The 19624-nt window shown below is 37.7% G+C and overlaps 3 protein-coding genes across 4 annotated transcripts; all 3 read right to left on the reverse strand.

Moving 5' to 3' along the window:
- Nucleotides 1-1224: 1224 nt before the first annotated feature.
- On the reverse strand, nucleotides 1225-7947 carry dync1i1b (dynein cytoplasmic 1 intermediate chain 1b; the record flags this gene model as incomplete). Of its 2 annotated transcripts, none has more annotated exons than XM_079468810.1 (16): nucleotides 1225-1890; nucleotides 2090-2215; nucleotides 2482-2622; nucleotides 2708-2852; nucleotides 3753-3886; nucleotides 3984-4097; nucleotides 4184-4330; nucleotides 4509-4634; nucleotides 4963-5062; nucleotides 5198-5360; nucleotides 5476-5562; nucleotides 5690-5799; nucleotides 5895-5954; nucleotides 6679-6820; nucleotides 7635-7749; nucleotides 7840-7947. In XM_079468810.1, 16 exons carry the CDS (start codon nucleotides 7945-7947, stop codon nucleotides 1777-1779), a joined length of 1932 nt encoding a protein of 643 aa, XP_079324936.1. In that variant the 3' UTR covers nucleotides 1225-1776. The 2 variants fall into 2 exon arrangements, with proteins under 2 accessions (XP_079324936.1, XP_079324935.1); XM_079468809.1 differs by having other exon boundaries at nucleotides 6661-6820.
- Nucleotides 7948-9006: 1059 nt separating this feature from the next.
- Nucleotides 9007-16671, reverse strand: tbc1d31 (TBC1 domain family, member 31). Its single transcript, XM_079468789.1, has 22 exons — nucleotides 16314-16671; nucleotides 15966-16112; nucleotides 15774-15889; nucleotides 15516-15694; nucleotides 15274-15425; nucleotides 15029-15188; nucleotides 14722-14922; nucleotides 14466-14636; nucleotides 14291-14370; nucleotides 14057-14203; nucleotides 13611-13744; nucleotides 13251-13384; nucleotides 12984-13163; nucleotides 12634-12866; nucleotides 11900-12052; nucleotides 11429-11564; nucleotides 10979-11071; nucleotides 10754-10894; nucleotides 10382-10576; nucleotides 10121-10274; nucleotides 9833-9931; nucleotides 9007-9673 (listed from the first exon to the last, which is right to left on the reverse strand). Exons 1-22 carry the CDS (start codon nucleotides 16466-16468, stop codon nucleotides 9501-9503), a joined length of 3333 nt encoding a protein of 1110 aa, XP_079324915.1. The 5' UTR covers nucleotides 16469-16671; the 3' UTR covers nucleotides 9007-9500.
- A 64-nt stretch (nucleotides 16672-16735) lies between these two features.
- Nucleotides 16736-19588, reverse strand: LOC306901230 (uncharacterized protein). Its single transcript, XM_079468849.1, has 5 exons — nucleotides 19471-19588; nucleotides 18984-19247; nucleotides 18837-18887; nucleotides 18332-18469; nucleotides 16736-17889 (listed from the first exon to the last, which is right to left on the reverse strand). Exons 1-5 carry the CDS (start codon nucleotides 19496-19498, stop codon nucleotides 17693-17695), a joined length of 678 nt encoding a protein of 225 aa, XP_079324975.1. The 5' UTR covers nucleotides 19499-19588; the 3' UTR covers nucleotides 16736-17692.
- Between the last annotated feature and the right edge of the window lie 36 nt (nucleotides 19589-19624).

Below are 19624 nucleotides of genomic sequence, written 5' to 3' on the forward strand. Positions count from 1 at the left end.
GATGTTTACAATCATGAACAACCAGTTAAATACAACACAATAATACAATAAAACAACTTTTATGGGAAATAAATAAATATAAAAATCTATTTGATTGAATTGGAAAATTTAGGGGGCGAGTTTGCTGCCCCCTACAGTCCACACGAGAACTGAAAATACAGCAAAAGCTGAGTTGAAAGTTAAAGGTCCTCTCCTTCACGTCAATGACAAAGGGAGCGCGATGAGGATGAAGACCGTGCAGTTTTTCACGCTGTCACGGTCCGATCACAGACATTTAAAGCAATCAATCACACACATTATACATCGACATCTTCGATATAATTGACTAAAAACAACAACTCAAAGTGCAGTGTCTACACACATAAGCATCACCATAAATAACATGTGCGACCCGAGTTTAAGACAACAAAATTAAAATACTAGCTTCTTTAGACTGACGTCATTTCGCTTCATTTTCTTCGCTATCTCGAGCAATGTCCCGTGCGAATAAAAATCACATTTAAAGAGTTGTAATAAATAGAAGAACTTGAGGCAAGCAAGCATATGTTGCTACCAGCTACCAAGTTGAGTGAAGAGGAAGCAAGCAGTCAAGCCATAGCTGTACTGCACAGCTAAACTGCATTAACCCTCACAAAAGCAGCCCTTCAGTCGTTGCCCTTGTTCTCAAACCAGCATTGATAGTTAGCAAAGGTCATCATGCTTTCAAGCACTAAAACAAACCACGGCTAACTAACGGTAGCTATGCTCCACAGCTTTGCTCCGATTTACAGACAAAACTAGCATGGACTGTCCTTTCCGCGCACGAGTACCTCGTAGCACACGAGTATCCTGTTAAGTTTAGACAAACCACCGCCATTCACGCGATAACGCTATTAAGCCACAGTTTATTACTGCGATTTCCTCCGGCTTTTGCCGCAAAAAAACCTTTAGTCTCCGCCATTCCGAGCCTGTTTCCTTCCGTCTCTGGCTTGTCTTTAGTTTGACCTTTAGTTACCCGACACTAATATTGACGTAATTGTCATGGTAACAGGATCCCGCCTTCTACGTACGGCCGTGTGCGTTCATGAAAGTTCCTGATGATGGAGGGGGAAAAGGAATCTATTCACATCGAGATAAAAAGGCTGAAACGTTGTGTAGTGATATGACATTGATATTCCAACTTTGTAAATCTACAGCCAAACATTCTAGGAAAAATAACTGCTTGCGTGAAGATTAAAACAAAATGTGGGACATGATGACCTTTATTCAGAAGTACGTTAACGCTGTACAGTAGCATTTAAATATATTATGCAGTTAATTCAACGATCGTATTGTGTACACACATACAGCGTAAAACAATATGAGAAACAAAAGACATATTTATAATAGCATCAGTTTTCCTGTAGTACATTTTTACATAATGGTAAATGCACCAATTGTATATCCAAATATAAACCTGTCCATTCTCTAATTTAAAACTGAAATGACAAATGAGATTACGATTTACTTTTCTGATACTGTAAGATCACATCGGCTGACTCACTGCAAGATTTTTATTTAAAATGAGCATAATCACCTGTTTGTGTTATTGCTAATTAACACCCATGCTATAAATAGGCTTTTGTTGGCAAAAAAGAGAGAAAAAAGGATCTGTCAGCGTTAGAGTGGATGTGTGATCAATTCGGTTTATATCTAGCATCTGTTTTAGCATAGCTTGTTTCAAATTCTCACCAAATGTGAATGCGTCAGTATGACGTTGTGTGTGTGAAAATAGGTTAAGATATGTGTGTGTGGCTCTCAGGTAGTCAGTTCAATGGCATGTTCCTCCTCTCCGTCTCCTCGGTTTGCCCGAATCTCCATGAGAGTATGGTTAAATTTGCTCCAGTCCTCTGTGTGGGGCGTGGCTAACTGCTAAAATAGAGGTTTCACACAACCAACCATGGTGTTAATTTCAGTGGTAGAGCAGAGAAGTGGTAATAAATTATAACTTGACACATTATCCTTGACTGGCATTGTTTGCTCTGTTTATATCCGCCCATAGTGCATCAACATATTCATCCAAATTTTAGAGAATGACTTATTTGTCCAAGCACACCATACGCATAATTACCTCTCCAACATCATAAATCCAAACACGACCTTCGGAATCACCAACTGCTATCTCTCTGCCCCCTGATGCCCATCTGACCCGGTTGAGGGCACATCCCCCCTCCACTGTCACACTTGCAGATGGCACCTGGTTAACACAGAAAATATTGATGTCAAGCACACAACTAGAAGAATAGATCAACAAGAAAAGGCAATTTGCATACAAATGTGATATTAATGTATTGTGAAATTTCGCAGCATGAAATATTGAGATATGGAACCTGCAAAAGTGCAAAAAGATAAATAACATTCAGCAATAGTAACTTTATTGTGTGGCGTTCCATTAATATAGCAGGATAAAGAACTGAAAATAAACTAAAGAATACAATGAATGGTTGCTTTGGGCCTTCTGACCTCTGTATAGTTGTTAAGGTTCCAAATGTCCAAGCGACCCATGCCGTCGACTGTAGCAAAGACGGCTGGATGTACAGGAGACCACATGACATCATACACATAGTCTGCATTGTCTTCAAACGAATAGAGGGGCTTGTTATGCTACAACAGAAAAGAGAAGAAACACAAATGTCATAATATACAATGCAACGCAATTGAAATATGTATAAACCATATGTATACTTACCTTGGTTGACCACAGTTTGACAGTCCAATCAAATGATGACGTGGCAAAGAGATGGGAGAAGTCAACTTGTCCCACCGCATTATGGCAGCTGATTCCAGTCACAGGTCCTTGATGCCCATCAAACATTTCGCCAATACCAGCCTTACTACATCAGACAAGACATGCAAGATTTGGTAATGAGCAAAGTTGTTACATTCACAGACATTATTAACAGAGATTTTGATGTTCTTGTTCTTACTAGTTCTTTAGCTTTAATTCTGCCCTGCCTTTTATTCTGTGTCTTCTGTCTGGATAGTTCACCCAAAAATGAAAATTCTGTCATAATGTACTCGCACTCAGATTTTTACATTTATTTGTTCTGCTGAACACAAAGGAACACATTTGTAAGAATGTCAGTAACAGATCTTATCCCCCATGTACTGCCATAGTAGGGAAAATAAATACTATGGGAGTCAATGGGGAATGATATCTGTTTGGTTACTGACATTCTTCCAAAAATCTTCTGTTGTGTTCAGCAAATATATGTATACAGGTTTGGAACAATCTGAGGGTGAGTCAATGATGAAAGAATTAAAATTTTTGGGTGACGCATGTAATTGTTTCTCGCTGCACCTGGTGAGGCAGTGAGGAATATATGACGGGAGAACATAGCAGCCGAGGAGTTGTAGTCTCAAGCGGGCTTTAAAAGTTGGCCTTGTACTTTCTAATTATTTCCGGTCTCCTGTTCTGAAGTTAATTGATGTTTTGTTTTATATTTAGATTCATGGAATTCAAGATGAAGCATCTCACTGATATGATCCCAGAGATCAGTGTATTCTCATTATATATACATTTATTTATATTTAAGTCTCTTTGTATAAAAACATCTGCTAAATCAACCTCTTTTCACATAATCCCAGGGAGAGACCAAATAAAGGAGTGTTCCCAAAACTGGGAAGGTGTGAAGAGATTACATGTAAGGCATGAAACCCTACGATTATTATTACATTATGTCCATGGGTGTGTTTTAGGGTGAATTCAATGTTTTGATCACAGAACCACTGACCTTCCATGGCGGGACGCCGTGTAAACTGTGCCCTCCTCACATCCTACCACAAAGTTATTTACATCACCTGGAGGGAAGGCCATACAAGTGACAGCTACAGGCTTTGACTTGTTGTAGATCAGCTCCATACTTTCCTGTTATGGAGCAAACAGACATATGATTAATTGTTTAATATCAGCCAATATCTCAAAAAAGAAATGAAATCCAAATGCGTTTGTGGTTTATGCACACCTGAGGCTGTGACAGCATGTCCAGACTCCAGGAGCACATCTTGCCATCTGTGGATACTGTGATCAGGTTGTTTGCATTTTGTGTTCCAACAACATTCACACAGTATACAGGATGCTGTAATAATTCGAAAGATAACACATTGAATAAGCAATAAATCAACAAAATATATTTTCATTTTCAGATGAAAATGTGCTTCTTACAGTATGTGCCGTAGCAGACAGTGGTGTCCTTTGCACCGGGGTCCTTCTGTGGCTTCGATTGTCCCACAATGCTATCTGCCCTGAGTAAGTGCCTCCAATCACAAGGTTAGGATGAAACTGAGCAAAGCCCACTGACATCACAGACGACTGTTAGAGAAAGCCATAAAATACATCATTGATCAAAGTTACCAGTAATTATGTTAATAGTTTATGTTAATTGCAAGATGACATCAGCTCGCTCTCTTTACTTAAAGTGATACTGCAGTATTTGCAGCTAATATTTTGTTATTTAAGCTATTTCAATGAGAACAATTGGAATTCAAACCTGACAGTGGAATATGTACTCTGGGGTCGTCTTTTTAAACTTCATGTTCCAGACCAACACAACTCCATCCGGCTCATGAGGTGCATCCTCATTGGTGTTGTATGAGGCCACTAACAACTCAGGATACTAGAGAAAAAACATGTGACAAGAAATATAAAAAACTAAAGTTTGCATATTTTTTATACGTTAAATATGAATTAACATAGTAACCTATACACTACAGCGTGTTTGGATCTGTGGCCATTATTGCATAAGGACTAGGCATGCTTGCACTGAAAAAAACCTATCACTTTTTGAAATTCGTTATTAAACTAGCAAATTAATGCAGGGCATATTTTTGGTCCATATACAGTATGTGGTGTCAAAGCTAACCAACATGGGCTAAAATCTACCATTCGGTATTGTAATTTCAGATTACCAGTTTTTGTTATATATGTTATTACAAATAATGTACCTGTGGTGACCAGTCAAGAGATGTGACAACTCGATGTTTGGACCAATGCTCGTCATAGAAATGTCGATTAAAAGACAAGTTTGATCCAGCTTGCATATCCCTAATAAGAAAACAAACCTTAGCATTGTAATACAATCTACAGTAGTGTAGTGAATAACCATGATTATAGCTGTGGAACATGACTGAAATTGTCCTTTTAAAGCGGTGTGTTTGACTATCACATAAAGAGTCTGACCCTTCTTTATCCTCCATATCACGGCCACTGTAGTCAAAGAAAATGTCTGTATCCTCAGCCAGGACTCTCTCTACTACACGGATGCTTCGGTCGAAGAAAAACAGGAAATCCCCTGAGTGAATAATCTGTTCTTTATCCTCATTGGTCAGTTCTCTAGAATGAACTAAAGCACACATAATCATTCAAGGTTTGTGTGATGTTCCATGGTGACACCTCATATTTCTTCATAATATAACATAAAATAAACTAAATAAACTAAAAAATGTTAACATTCTTGCCTTTCTCAGTCTCCTGAGGTGTTTCCTCTTCTAGCTGCTGTGGCACAGGCTCAGATTTGCTCACCGATAACTCCTCATCTTCCTCCTCTGTTGGAAATGTTGTGGAAGCTTTAAATGGTTAGGAAAGCAAACTGTTTAGTTTTATAAGTACATTTAATGGTTAAATTGAAATGTAATTTCAAATACTTAGCAATATTTGATCCTTAACTTTTACCTTCAGACTGATGAGGTGCGACAGGCGTCTGTGTCTCTTTAGAATATGTCACCAGTTCTTTTGGCATGAAGTCAATCTGAACTATCTTTGATGCACCAAGCCTTTGCATCCTGCACCAAGAAAAGCAAGTCAAGATGTGAACATTTAAGCGTTTTTCTTTTTAATCATATATAAACTGCTACAGGTTACTGGGTGACAATCTCACCCATGCACAGAATCATTAAGAAGCTGAAGAGCTGAGGGGTCTGTATCCCACTGTAGTGTCCTGGAGAAATCAGAAGAATACAAGATATAATGGTAAAGAGAGATGAAAGGTTCCATGATTAGATCCTGGATCATAACCAGCGGTACATAACCCCTTTTCATGCATGAGTTCATGAGATACAGTGTAACTTAGATAAAATATTGAGGGACGATTGAACCGCAAGGTAAAACATAATCACATCCACTGATGGGTGATTCATCAATGAATGCCAGGACCTGCACACGAACAACGATAACATCAACATTTCTCCTTACCGATATCTGATGTCGCCATCAAAAGATGAAGGGAAAAGGAAAAACATACTTAGACTTAAAAAGAAACTGCTTCAAAGAAAAATGCTAAACGATATTCTACTCAAATGCCCCTGAAATCTTTTAGATGATTATCTCAGAATATACAGTATATTATTTCCCTTTTACATTTAGTCATTTAGCAGACACCTTTATCCAAAGCGACTTACAGAGAGTTCAGGGAGCAATAAAGCAATATGTCATACATGAGCAATAATACAATAGGTGCTAAAGCCAAGTTACCAGTTTCAACAAAACGTAGGCTCTCATCTATTAAAACACACACACATCTTACTCTTGTATACATTCATAGATATATAAACAAACTGATCAATATTTCAGTTTTATAATGGTTTAAATGTTATAGTTTATATATAATATAACTATATTTTATAGTTTGATATACTGCCAAAGACTTCTTGCATATTTCATACCTTCCCGCTGTCCCACCATCTATGGACTCCTGACTTCCCGTTTCACTGTGTGGGCTCACTGATTGCGAAGAGGGAGACATAGGGGTTGGGACTAAATAATGAAAATAACAGGTATCCCATGTTAAAAGCTGCAGTGGCTGCACTGATGGAGAGCGGTGGGCAGACACAGTCAAATTAAAATGAACAGAATGAATTAAAGTGGTCAAATCATAGAGAAACAAAATCCAACAGGAAAAACAACAGGAGAAATTGTCAAGCATATTTTACTGTAAATGTTGCAATGAAAACATTTAAAATTACTACATTTTTATATTACTTCAACATTAACATTGAATTTATAAAATTGCCACAATAAAATATGTAAAGTCCAGCCACAGTGCAAATTTCTGAAGTTTAATAATAAACTGTATTTAATATTCTTTCAATTAAAATTGTACTACTTGTTTTGGGGATGAGAATGAAATGAAGCTATGGAACTAGTTTGGAACTAGAAACTATGAAATTTGATGCTCTAAAAGAAACCAATAAAAAATCTACATAAAATAAAATCTAATCATATTAAAATCTAGCAAAGCCTTAAAAAGTATGAAAGAAGCCATTCTTACAAAAAACAGAAATGTAGAGCCTAAATGTAAAAATGCAACATGCTATCGTCGATTGCCATTTATCTATAGATGACAGAAAGAACCCTTTAAGCTCTATAAATTAGTTCAAAATAAAATAATAAAGCACAGCGTCACTGAATGAAGCTTCAAGCCCTATTAAATGCCCACTGACAAATTATGCACAAATAAAGCATTTACTTCTAAGGTTGCTATGAACCGTAAAATGTTCTCTTTTGCATAAAAAAGACCCCCCCCAAGGATTCCCTACATCATTTCACTTAATGGCATGCACAAACATTTAACTCACACATGTGCATGCATGGACAACGGTGTGTGTTATGTATCAAGTACCTAAAGGTGGCTCTGGTGAAATTCCTATGCTCTGCAACAAAGCTTCTGTCTCCCGTCTCTTTCTGTCTAGATCTGAGACTTCAGACACATTCTCTGCTCTCTGTAGCATCTCAGACTGCATCACATGTCAATCATTGAGTTTCACTGAATGCTTGAAAAATATATTTGCTGTTGATAAAACAACCATGAAGTAGACAACACTTACCTCTTTCTTTTTTCTCTCTTCCTCCTTCTTCTTTTTCTCTTCTCGAATCTGGGCTAAGCGCTGTTTTTTGCGCTCAAGCTCAGCTTTCAGGTCACTTCTATCAGTCATCTTCTATGTGGCTTAATCTATGTATAGTACGGACAGTTCTGTTTAATTTTAGTAGCCAAGCATGCATAATGATATTCTTTAACATACCTAAATGAATGTGACACAAACCAGTCTTTCTTAGATATATGCTGTATGTATATTCTATGTGTTGTATAGTGCTGTATTTTTTTAACCAAAAAGATGACAGCCAAAATTACAGCCTGTAATCTGACTTGTAAAAATATGTATGTTAAAAAGGAATGAACTAAATTAGACCTCGCAAAAAGATGATATAGCCTAAAGAATAATGATCAAATCTGCTGGAATTTGCAGATCTGCGTTAAGGATTTGACATGAAATTATACATCTAACTAAATTTGGATGTACACAGATGACATTTATGATGCATATATTACCAAGATATTGCGAATTTAACATGGAATACATTATAGAGAACAAAATCATATAAAAGACAGAAACGTTGAGAAACATGGAATTTATTCTAAAGCACAATGTGAAACAACAAAACGACAATAGGCTGCCTATGAAATGATAATAATAATTAGCAAATGAACAAATAATTCAAACACAAGTCTCTATTCTGATCGTGTTATTTCACAAGCAATAATACAGCTAATAGCCAGTTTAAATAAAAATGTACTGCTGTTCATTAACAAAAGGATGCAGTCACATTTTATTTAATAAATGCATTCATCCACCAATCAATCAATGTTTTCCGCAACAAAGACTTTTGCAGGCTATATAATAAAATGCAACAATTGAACAAACCGTTACCTTTTCTTATCTCGACTACCTGTTGTGATGTTTCGCCTAAATGAGGAAATAACAGCCTAAACATCTACACAGTAGCTTTAAAATCTAGATAAAACACAAAGCATCACCGGTTCACTTGTCGAGTCGCATCAGCACCCAAAGCCGGAAGTACCCAGACGTTACGTCATCCTCGCCTCCCAGCAACAGCGGGAAACGCACAGTTCTTAAAGAAGAGGGCTGCGTTTCAGACCTGACGGAGCACACCGCCTACATTTCTCAGCGGCCATAATGTCTGAAACGATTTCTATGTAGGCAGCTTGCAAGCTCATTTATACATATTGATATAATGCATATTGAGACTTTATTTAAACAATTAAATAGGTTCTCGTTTTCTTAGCTTGTTTCCTGTAATCGAACCAATGATCATACACTGATTTAGTGTGGTTAAACACACCAATTAAAAATGCTAACATATAAAAATTGTACATTAATAATACAATATTTTATTTAAAATTGCATTTCACTTTAAAATACAAAACATGAAATAAAAAATACAATGTTTGCTACAACAATATATAAATTCATAAAATAACATTATGAATTTAATTTAACAAAAAGAATCACATATAAATATAAATAATTTAATCAAAACTTCACAAAAACATGAATAGTAATTCTCCATTGATAGTGGCACTTGGAATGTATAAAAACTAAAACATTTAGTTTAGCAAGGTCTAGTTACATTATAAAACAAGGACAATATCTCGTACCATCTAAAACATTTTCCTTTTGAAGTCACATTAGTCCTGTGCAGGTGGTGATGGTGTGGCCAGTGAGTGTATGGAGCTGGTTGCGGGTGAGGTAAAGTCAGTTGCTCTCGCTCTGGCTGCAATTTTCTTCCTCAGTTTTCCGATCTCCTGCATCAACACCCGTTCCTTACAGTCAAGCTCACCTCGCCCACGATCTAAAGAAACTGAACCCCAAAGCATACAATTAAAAGGCAAACATTTATTTCTGAAGTCACAAAAATCTTTGTGTGATAAAGAGGCCAAAATAATAATTATTGACATATGATATGCGCCTTTTAAGGTGAAAAATTTCCTACAGATTCTTAATAAGTCATAACACTCACAGTATGAAGAATCATCTGACACAGACTGATGATTCATGGTGGTGTGCAACAGCCCTCTGGATGAGCAAGGAGATCTGAACCTCTTATCCTTCTGATGATCTATAAACACAATTAAACTCCCTTTCAACACAGTGCACCTGGAGGGCTGGAACTACCCACAAAACAACGATTACTAAATGTAAGCACGAGTATATTTAAGCAGACTTCTATCTGAACTTATTTCTGTCTGACAATAAGTACTTTTTATACACAACTGAAATGTAAATAAGTATTTTAGTGTGAACTCACTTTGTGAATCCTCAAGACTCTTTGGCAATTTGTTATAATGTTGCTTAGTCTCTTCTGTATCCTGAAAGATAAGTGAAGTCCGGTGGGTGTTTACAGCTGTGGTCGTCTGTCTTTTCTCCTCAATTTCAGCTTGTTTAGCTACAACATCATCCCACTGAGACCAAGGGCACAACTTTCAAGTCATGATTTCAATAATATTTTTTTTGAAACAACTACCTCTAATGATTATATAAATAAAATGTACTACATGTTATAACTTACCTGCTTTCCTTCCACTTCCTGCATCAGTTGGACTATTTCCTCTTCCTTAGCATGTGTTTGTTTGCCGAGGTTCGCCAGCTGCTCTTTCTGCTTTTTGTGGATCTCCTCTGCTCCGTTCAATCGCCTGATCATCTCAGCCTGCCAATCAGCATCCACCTTCATTTGTCCCACCTCAGCCAAAGACTCTTCCAGCATCTGACAGTTTGATTTCTTGTTATTACTTTCATAAAAACTCGATTCAACTTTCAACTACAATACACAAGTCTGTTAGTAAGAAAGAAAGGAAATGCAGAAAGAAAAAAGGAACAGGGGTTTTGAGGACAGCAGAGTTTAATCTTTCGTCTCCAGCCAAAAGTAAAAAAATGGATGTACCCGCTTATTGGACTGGTTGAGATCGGCATCTCTCGGAGTGAGGTTTTGAAATGCAGAATCATCCATCTCTGCTTTGCGTCTCCGTGTTTCCAACTCGGCTCTCACCTCCTGACTCACACGCTCCTGCTCCCTGGCCAATTGCTAGAATAGAAAACATGATAATGATCAGGCAGTGTATATACACATCATACACCAATTTGCCAATATGTTTTTGTCTGGACTGACCTGTTCAAACTGTTGTCTCTGTGCATCCAGCTCCATCTGTCTCACTTCTAGATCATGAACAGCCACAGCCGTCTCCTGATCTCTCAGGGACATCTAAATATCACACATGACAAAACACAACTTTTCAATATAGCTTTGCAAATTAATCTTGCCTATATTCTTTAAAATGATGAATGGTAAAGACATGTACAGTCGGCTGGACAATAATGCAAAAGATACCCTGACATGTTAACGACAGGGATCTTTTATCAACATGAAAGTGTTAATTTGATCATATATAAATGACCAGCTAAAAAAAAAAAAGACAAAGTGTACTGCGAGAGAACCTCTCACAAAAATTTATTTAATGTTGTGACCAATCAGAAATGAGAATTCCACAGAGCTGTCCAATAAAACAAATGTCAATTTATGTAATAGAAAAAGTAAAGTGAAAATAAGTATAAAAAAAACCTTTCTCTGAATCTCATCATCAAGCCTTTGCAGCTGTATTCTGCGCTGATCCTGTTGGTGCTTAAGGAACCGTCTTTTAGTAGCGTCGATCAGACTGATTTCCTTCACCTTCAGCTCACGCTTCATAGCAGCCAATCTGAGCACAGGAAATTACGTAAGGCGACTTGCATGTTTGTATAATCGCAAAATTGAATTTAGTCCAAGAGAAATCCTGCACACTAAACCATATGAGCTACAAAAGGTGCTTAATAGCGATGGCACAGAAGAAACATTCTGGTTCCCAACCATTTCCTTAAAAGAACCTTTCTTTCCTATTTTTATAGTCTAAAGAACTTTATTTTCGCTTTAAAAAACATTTTCTGAACAGAAAGGTTCTTCTGACGTTCAAGGTTCTTTATGGAACCAAGCCAAATGGTTCTTATATGACATTGTGACACACCTTTTTCTAAAAGTGTACGTAGACAGACAGACCTGGATCTTTGCTGAGCAAGTTTATTCTCCTCTTCCAGTAGAATCCTTCGACGTTGCTCCTCCCCCTGCAGTAGCAGCTCCTGCTGTTTGTACCAGGACTCAAACTCGGCCTGCTGTCTGACTGCCTCAGCATGCAGCCCCTGAACCTCTTGTCTATATAAATAAACAAAAGGTTTATTAAAAGTGGCCCTAAAAAGGTGCCTGTGTATTAAGGAAATACAAATTACTGTTGAAAAATTGTGAAATATTCCAAATGATCTAATAAAATCACTTATACTTTCAGTCACCTACATGGTGGTTGCAATGTTTGGATCACATAACTAGGTAAATACTTTATAACAAAAACTTTCGATAATGTATCGGTTCTGTAATCGGCATCCGAAAAATTGTGAATTGTAAAAAATAGGTAATACTTTATAAAAAAGTAAGGTAACATTAGTAAATGCATTAGCTTACATGAATTAACAACAAGCAATTGCTGAAATTAACACGAACTAAGATTAATAAATGCTGTAAAAGTATTGTTCACGTGATTAGTTAATGCATTAACTAGTAATTTTTAACAAATACAACCTTATTGTAAAGTGGGTTACACTTTATTTTGTGTTACAGTGTAATTATATATTTAAATACTGAGTTGTTACCAAAACATGTACTCCATTAAATGTTGCCATTGTTAGAAGCCCACATTGTAAAGGTGTCATTTTAAAGCTGTACAGGTGAATAAATTGCACCTTTCTCTCAGATATTCCACTTCTTGCTGACGGATCTTCTCTCGTTCTTGGGACTGATACTCCACTATAAAGGTGGGGTATTTGTTGAAAATGGGGTACTGGCCCTGTGTCAGGGGTTCAAAGTCACTCAGCACGGAACTGGGATGAATGTCTGCAGGTGTGCTTTCCATCAACCGATAGGTTTCCTTTAGCATGGCACCAATATCCAGACTATTCCGATGATGGAAAAAGTACTGTATTTGAAATAATCACAAGTGTCTATCAATGAAAGCAAGAAATAAACTAGAGATTGACTATATAAAAATACTTGTAATACATACACAAACAAAAAACATATCTACAATTAATACCTCAAAGTCTTTTTTGTCAGTACACAGCAGTAGTGGTGTTCTGCAGCAGGATACATAAGCCACCACAGCCATGAGAAGGAAAGAGGGATGATTGGAGAAAACATTGTCAAATAGTTTCAGCCACTCTTCTCTCATCAATACTTCAGAGAACAACGTCTCCAGAAGGGGCCATGCATACATCTGCAAACAGAAAACGTGTGTAAGGCTTTGCACATTGTTTGCTTTAAGATACAATGCTTTTCAACTATGAATAACAAGATCGTTTACCTGTGAGGTAACACTACAGGTGACAAAATGCTGAAGCAGTTCTTTATCATGATGGGCCAGAACATTCTCAGCCAGGTTCAGCACATTAAGCGGAGGGTTGGGAAAGTACTCACACCAGTGCTGGCACCAGTTTACTGTAAAAGATCCAGACAGGATGAATTATTTAATTACTGCAAATGAGACCATCGGAACATCACCCAGTTTCACATTTGGCAGACGCTTTTATCCAAAGCGACTTACATAACATTGTACTATACATTTGTTTCTGACTATGTGCCATCCCCTGGCATCAAACCCATGACCTTGGCGTTGCTAGCTCCATGCTCTAACCACTGAGCCACAGGAAAGCACTGCACTTACCGATGACAGTCGCCACAACTTCAAAGCAGATCAAAGGATTGTTCTGGAACAGTTTGACAAATGGAAAGGCCAGCAGGGGGAGATAATCTGTCTCACCAAAGACGGCGGCCCAGTGAGCAAGAGCAGATAGCACCCTGTCAGTTTACAAACAAAAGGACATCATATCGTTCAAGATTCTGTAATCAGTAAATATCCATGTCATTTCAAACCAGTTAAACCTTTTTTGTATTTTTCATTTAGATATTTTATTTCCTTTTCTAGCTTCTGAAGGGCATTATAAATTATCTCTGTTCAAAACCTGACAACAAAGTTGTCCTCAGTGTTAAGATGGGTCTCAACATCTTAAGAGTCACTGTTGGAAGGGATCAAATATGCAGATATGCAGAAATATGCTTCATGGCAGTAACAACAACAACAATTGAATTGGCAATCAATGTTGTGTTTACCTCTGTAGGCTTCTCTGTAGTTTGTGGCTTTTGATGGGGTACCGTTCTTGAAGGCACAGGTATGCTGAGTGAAGGCCTTTGTCAGTCAGACTGCTAAAAGCTGCATGATTCTCCGGCAGACGCAACAGAGAACGCCAAATAAACATCCTGTTTAAATACCCACACTATATTTCATAAGACTGAACATATTAAATCAACTAAACATAATTGTTTTATAACACATTTTTCTGGTACCTGTATTTGGCTGGGTACTCTCCAAACGCTCTCAATAGACCTAGTAATCTTTTCTTGTTTAGGCCATTGGGCAAATCATTCTAAAGATTAGAATTAGATATAAAATCAGAATTTAGAATTCCGAAAAAAGGACAAATTTAAACTACAAGCAGTGTAAAAATGAAAAACAACAAACCTCTTTGTCATCCAGCGCAGAAACCGCAGGCGTTAGAGGACCTTTAGTTTGATTTCGGCTTCCTGATGTTTTGACATGATGCTGAGCTGCTCCAGTATGCACCTTTACTTTCAAAGAAGATCCCTCGCTCATGTTGTTTTTAGTAACCAGTTTCAGCAAAGGCTGGGGTAGCTACAAACACACTTGTGGTTTTTATTTTGAGAAAGAAAAAAATAATCGGTACCAACAGTGGGTTGAAAAACTGAACAGAATTTACCTTACTGATTTCTGGGCTAAGACTTCGCACGTCATAGACTTTAAGAGCACCGCTGTCCATCACGGCAACAATATGGTGGCCTTTAGGACAAAAGGTTGCCGAGGTGATAGCTTCCTCATAAGACCCTATTTCAAAGAGCTGCTTGCAAGTCTGAATGTTTAGGAAGCGCATGATGCCATCTTGACTTAAAACACCCAGAGTCTAAAGAGAGACATTTTCAGTCATTTTAACATTATGCAACTCCTACTAATACAATAAATAAAAAGGCATGCAGATGTTTTCAATGTTGCATGCTAGTCTTACGTACCTTATTGGATCCGCCATCGAAACTATCAGGCAGGAAATCCAGATGTCTAACTGTCTTAACTTTCAAAGGCATCTGAATTACTCTCAAAAGCTGTCGGCTGTCCAGGCACCACAAATGCAGCAAGTTGGAGCGTCCAGCAGCTGCAAGCATGTTCCCATCTCTGTGAAGAAACAATCCCATTACATACATGCACTCAAGCGGAAGAAGCACCCAACGCTCTCAGGTGAGTAGAGCAATAATCTTACTGCGTGACAGCAAACGTCCTGTAATGTATTCTGGGCCCATCCTGTGGAACAGGCAGCTGATACTTGCAAAAAAGAGTGTCGCACTCCCAAGCAAAAATTGAGTCATCGCTGAAGCAGCTGAGAATGGTGTTGCTGCGGGGTAGGAAGAACACCTAAAACACCCAAAAGAAAACAAGAATGAGACAGCGACACAAAGTGTGAGAATAATTGGTTGGGGAAAAGTTTGTTTTGTGATGTCAAACCTTTTGTATGCCAACTGACTGACGAACATTGAGCTTCCTTTTTCTCTGGAAAGTGTCAAGGTTCCAGAGCTGTGCCGTGTCGGAAGATGTGCTGATGGCGATGGTGCCTGAACTGTGGACAGACAGGGAAGAAACAGCACCCTCGTGACCCCTCATCCAGCTTACGAGCTGTCTGGTGTCTGGAACAATAGATGGGTCAGGTTAGAAATGTTTAGTTTACATGTTTCTATGTATACAAACAGACTTTAAATATTTCACCCTTATCAAAGCACTTTATTGAGTAATCTGCAAGGGCAACCAGGAACTCTGTCGTTCTTCTCAAGTTGAAAGCTAAGGCAGTACAGGCTTGACCTGTTTTCTGGACCAGCTTAAATCTGTGCAAAGGAAGTGTGTTAAAACAGACAGATGACTTAACAAATCAAAAGAAAAGCTTGTATAGGCTTACTACACCTGTTTCTGACAATGTCAAACTGATAAATACTTCCATGGTGGTCTCCAGCAAGAAACGACTCTCCTGTGGTGTCGAAAGCGACTTGCAGGAATCGAACCGTTTTACTTTGACGAGCAGATGCGCTTCGGATCACAGTAACCAAAACGCTAAAAACATTTAGCAGACATTGAGAAGACAAACTTTTTTCTTAGAAAAACAAAGACAACAAACCCAATGAGTATAATCGTGTCAACATTATAAAACACTCACGACACTACAATCAAACAATATTAGCAACTACGATCAGCAGTACTGATGTGATTGAATCTTTTCTCATGAAATACATCAAATAACGTAAGTTAGCTTACCCATGTTTTGCCGATGCTATCTTTCGGTGCCATATTTTCCCTTCTTCTCTGGATCCGATGTCTGTAACTTGCATTTTCAGAAGCAAGTGGACCCTCGTTATTACAACAAACGGCGCAGCCCTGCCAGGAAACAGCCTCCCTGCCGCCTTACACATGCACCGCAGCGGGAAATTTAGTGATAGAGCAAGCAGTGGGCATACGATTATTAATCTATGTTCCACTGTAATACTCGTTATTTCATTGTAGTCTCATGTTTAGATCACTTTATGTACGGGACTAAATTAGTTCTTAGTATTTTTGATAGGTTCAGTGATTCAAACGGAGAAACGACAAGACGTAAGATTTAGGTAGAGGAAGTGACGCATGTAAACAGTTCTTGGCATTATGGGTATTGGAGTCCTTTGTTCACCAGCGGTCATGATGGCTTTTGTGGTAAATTAAATAATCTTTATTTTGACAAAGACTTTGAAAGGTCATATAAATATACATATTAAAATACATTGCTTTAAAATACTAAGTGACATTCATAAGTAAACAACAAGGTAAAAAGTTATAATACAAATATTTAGATATAATAAACATTTGACTCGAGGTCTAGTTCAGTTGATAAAATCCTAATTCAGATATACTGAAAATACATACATATTCCCAACACTCACAGGAAAAAAAATGCACGTAGTCTCTCCAGAAACCACATTTGAATACATAAAATCACATCACACCTACCTACTATTACATTACATTTGGCAGACGCTTTTATCCAAAGTGACTAACATTGCATTATACATTTGTTTCTGACTTTTTGCAATCCCTTGGGATCAAACCCATGACCTTAGTGTTGCTAACACCATGCTCTGACCACTGAGCAACAGGAAACTTTCTACTTTCTTAAGAGGCATACATTGAGCATATTTTACAGAATAACTACAACAACATCAAATCCAAAATAAGCATTTTGAGCTTTTACTTTTAAGATGTAATTACACAAGACTAGAAACAGCTATATGCTATACTTTAAAAAAAGCTCATATTTGAAACAAGTCTCATATTTGCAAGAAATTGCAATGTCAGTTGGAAAATGGTTCAAACACTTTTGTTTAGCACAAACAAATATTAAGCACTCAGAAACTATAATGTTTCAGAGCAACCAGTCTTGGTAACATCGTGGTACACATGTTCAGAAAGATTTGTATAATAACGCTTTACAGTGTCAATATTTAGCAGCACCTACTCAGCACCTCATATGTTCATTTAAGGCATGTGAATCCATGCACATGTGCATGTCCATGTAGAATCATGGACCAGGCAAAATTAGATTAACTCACAAAACTGCAGCTCCCACAATGCGTGGATCTCTTCTAGCGTCCATTTCACATCTTTTAAGCGTCAAGCGGTTCTGGTTCAATCTCTGTGTCCTCCTCATCCTCTGAGATTAAGGTCTCTGTGACTGTCATGCTATTGTGGTCTCCTATGATGACATATTCCATGTGGGAGCTCTCCATATGAATGTCACTGCGACTTGCTGGGTCCGGTGCTGGGATCAGCTGGTCATGGCTCTGACTGTCATCCATTTCATCTAATGTTTGTAAAAAAAGTTAAATTCATTTAACAAATCATGTTTATAATGCTTTGTTGTTGTTGGTTTTTAATATTCAACCCGTTACTGTGAGAGACATGATCTTCATACAATACATAAATTGTACATCTTGTTATTGTGAATGTGTTTTTATTGCAATATTACTTTAATTGGTACTTTTATTCACTTTTAATTGTAATTTATTTTATGTCTGTTGACCTTCTGCCATATGTTCTAGTGAGGTAAAAACAAAATAAAAATCTTGAATCTAAACAGAGAATTGTAAAAATAACTGTATTAACTGTTCTTATACACTGTACAACTTCGTTCTACATAAACATATCAAATACAATGAACTGATCAGACATAGCATGTCATAGCCCTTACATGGAGAGATATAAGTAGAGAAGTAGACCTATATTTCCTACTTCAGAGCTCTTACCATTTATTGCATCATTCTGAGAGAGAAGAGAATGCTGGTCACAGGTAATGCATTGGCGATTGTTGCTTCCAAAAATACAATGTTGCAGGGAAGAGTTGTGTATGTTTATAATACAATTTGGAGATGAAGCTTGTTTTTCTATAAAAGAGACAAACAAACGAAGAACACACGTGTAAGCAAAAACAGCAGGACACATTACATCAGTCTTAGGAGGAAGTGAGAAAGGCTGCGGTTTTCCATTACAATGCTTCATGCCATGTTTGAAGATAAAATGAAGTAATATCAAGAAGTGTCATTGATCACCCGCTAAACATGAATGGAAAAATATGTCATTACCCTGACCAACATTACCATGTGACTTCCTATAATGCAAACCTGCTATTAAAACAATGAGGTGCATCTATTCAGCCCCAGCAAATGATATGTAAATACTATGAGTCTTTCAATCTTCTTTACTGAGTTGCTAATCACAATAAGTGGGGTGAAATAAGCAAAAAATGTATACCTGAGAATGGGATGTCTTCTGAGTGGTGATGGTCCTTGTGATTAAGTGGTGCTAAATAACAGCAAATGAAAAATATATGAATATGGATCATGAACAATGAATTCGCACTTTATACAGCAGCAGTTGTTCTTTAAAAGGTTGTCCAACCTGGATATCCTGTAACACTTTCATACAACTTCGGATCACAAATGCCGAGGCATGAAAGGAACGAGCTGGATGCCCTGCGACCTTTTCTAATGACGATCTCCATCAGCTTTGAGGCTTTTCCCACATCTGTGGTCTGGGATGTGACAACTTGTGCTTCATACTCCGAGATCGTGCGCGAACGACACAAACAGCTGGACATCCTCCGAACCAAAAACCCTGTCATGCGCTTGCTGAGACATCTTAAATTCCGTTGCAATTGTTTTTCTGTTGGATAAGAGAACGTGTTTGAAATACAAAAAAGCACAAAAACAACAGAATGAATAGCTGTAAGTACAACAAAATACGAATAAGGTTAAGGGTGTATTGTATTGGTGGAACCGCGTAAATACGCCTATAGACAGTAGGCCTGTAGTTCTCAAATTCGTTATTATACCAAAAACTGAATAATGACAATGGCACATTGAATGGCTGTAAGTTACAGACTTACCAGAGCGTATAAAAACGTCGGCGTCCATCTTTCAGAATCACAAATAACACCAACAACCCAAACCCAAGTGAATACGAAAACGAAACACCGACCGCACCAGCCACGTACAGTGATATACGAAGCTGTGCGCACGCGCATTCGCTTTCAAAGCGTA

This window comes from Barbatula barbatula, assembly GCF_947034865.1.
Source record: "Barbatula barbatula genome assembly, chromosome: 12".
Classification (NCBI taxonomy): Eukaryota; Metazoa; Chordata; class Actinopteri; order Cypriniformes; family Nemacheilidae; genus Barbatula; species Barbatula barbatula.

Excerpts from the sequence above, each read along its gene's own strand:
- tbc1d31 (XM_079468789.1), bottom strand. The coding sequence starts at position 16,468 with ATGTGTAAGGCGGCAGGGAGGCTGTTTCCTGGCAGGGCTGCGCCGTTT. Across the intron at positions 14,923-15,028 it reads TCGATGGCGGATCCAATAAG|ACTCTGGGTGTTTTAAGTCA; the intron begins GTACGTAAGACT and ends GTCTCTCTTTAG. Across the intron at positions 11,565-11,899 it reads CTTGCTCAGCAAAGATCCAG|ATTGGCTGCTATGAAGCGTG; the intron begins GTCTGTCTGTCT and ends TCCTGTGCTCAG.
- LOC306901230 (XM_079468849.1), bottom strand. The coding sequence starts at position 19,498 with ATGGACGCCGACGTTTTTATACGCTCTG. Across the intron at positions 19,248-19,470 it reads CGACGTTTTTATACGCTCTG|AAAAACAATTGCAACGGAAT; the intron begins GTAAGTCTGTAA and ends CTTATCCAACAG. Across the intron at positions 18,888-18,983 it reads AAGTGTTACAGGATATCCAG|CACCACTTAATCACAAGGAC; the intron begins GTTGGACAACCT and ends GCTGTTATTTAG.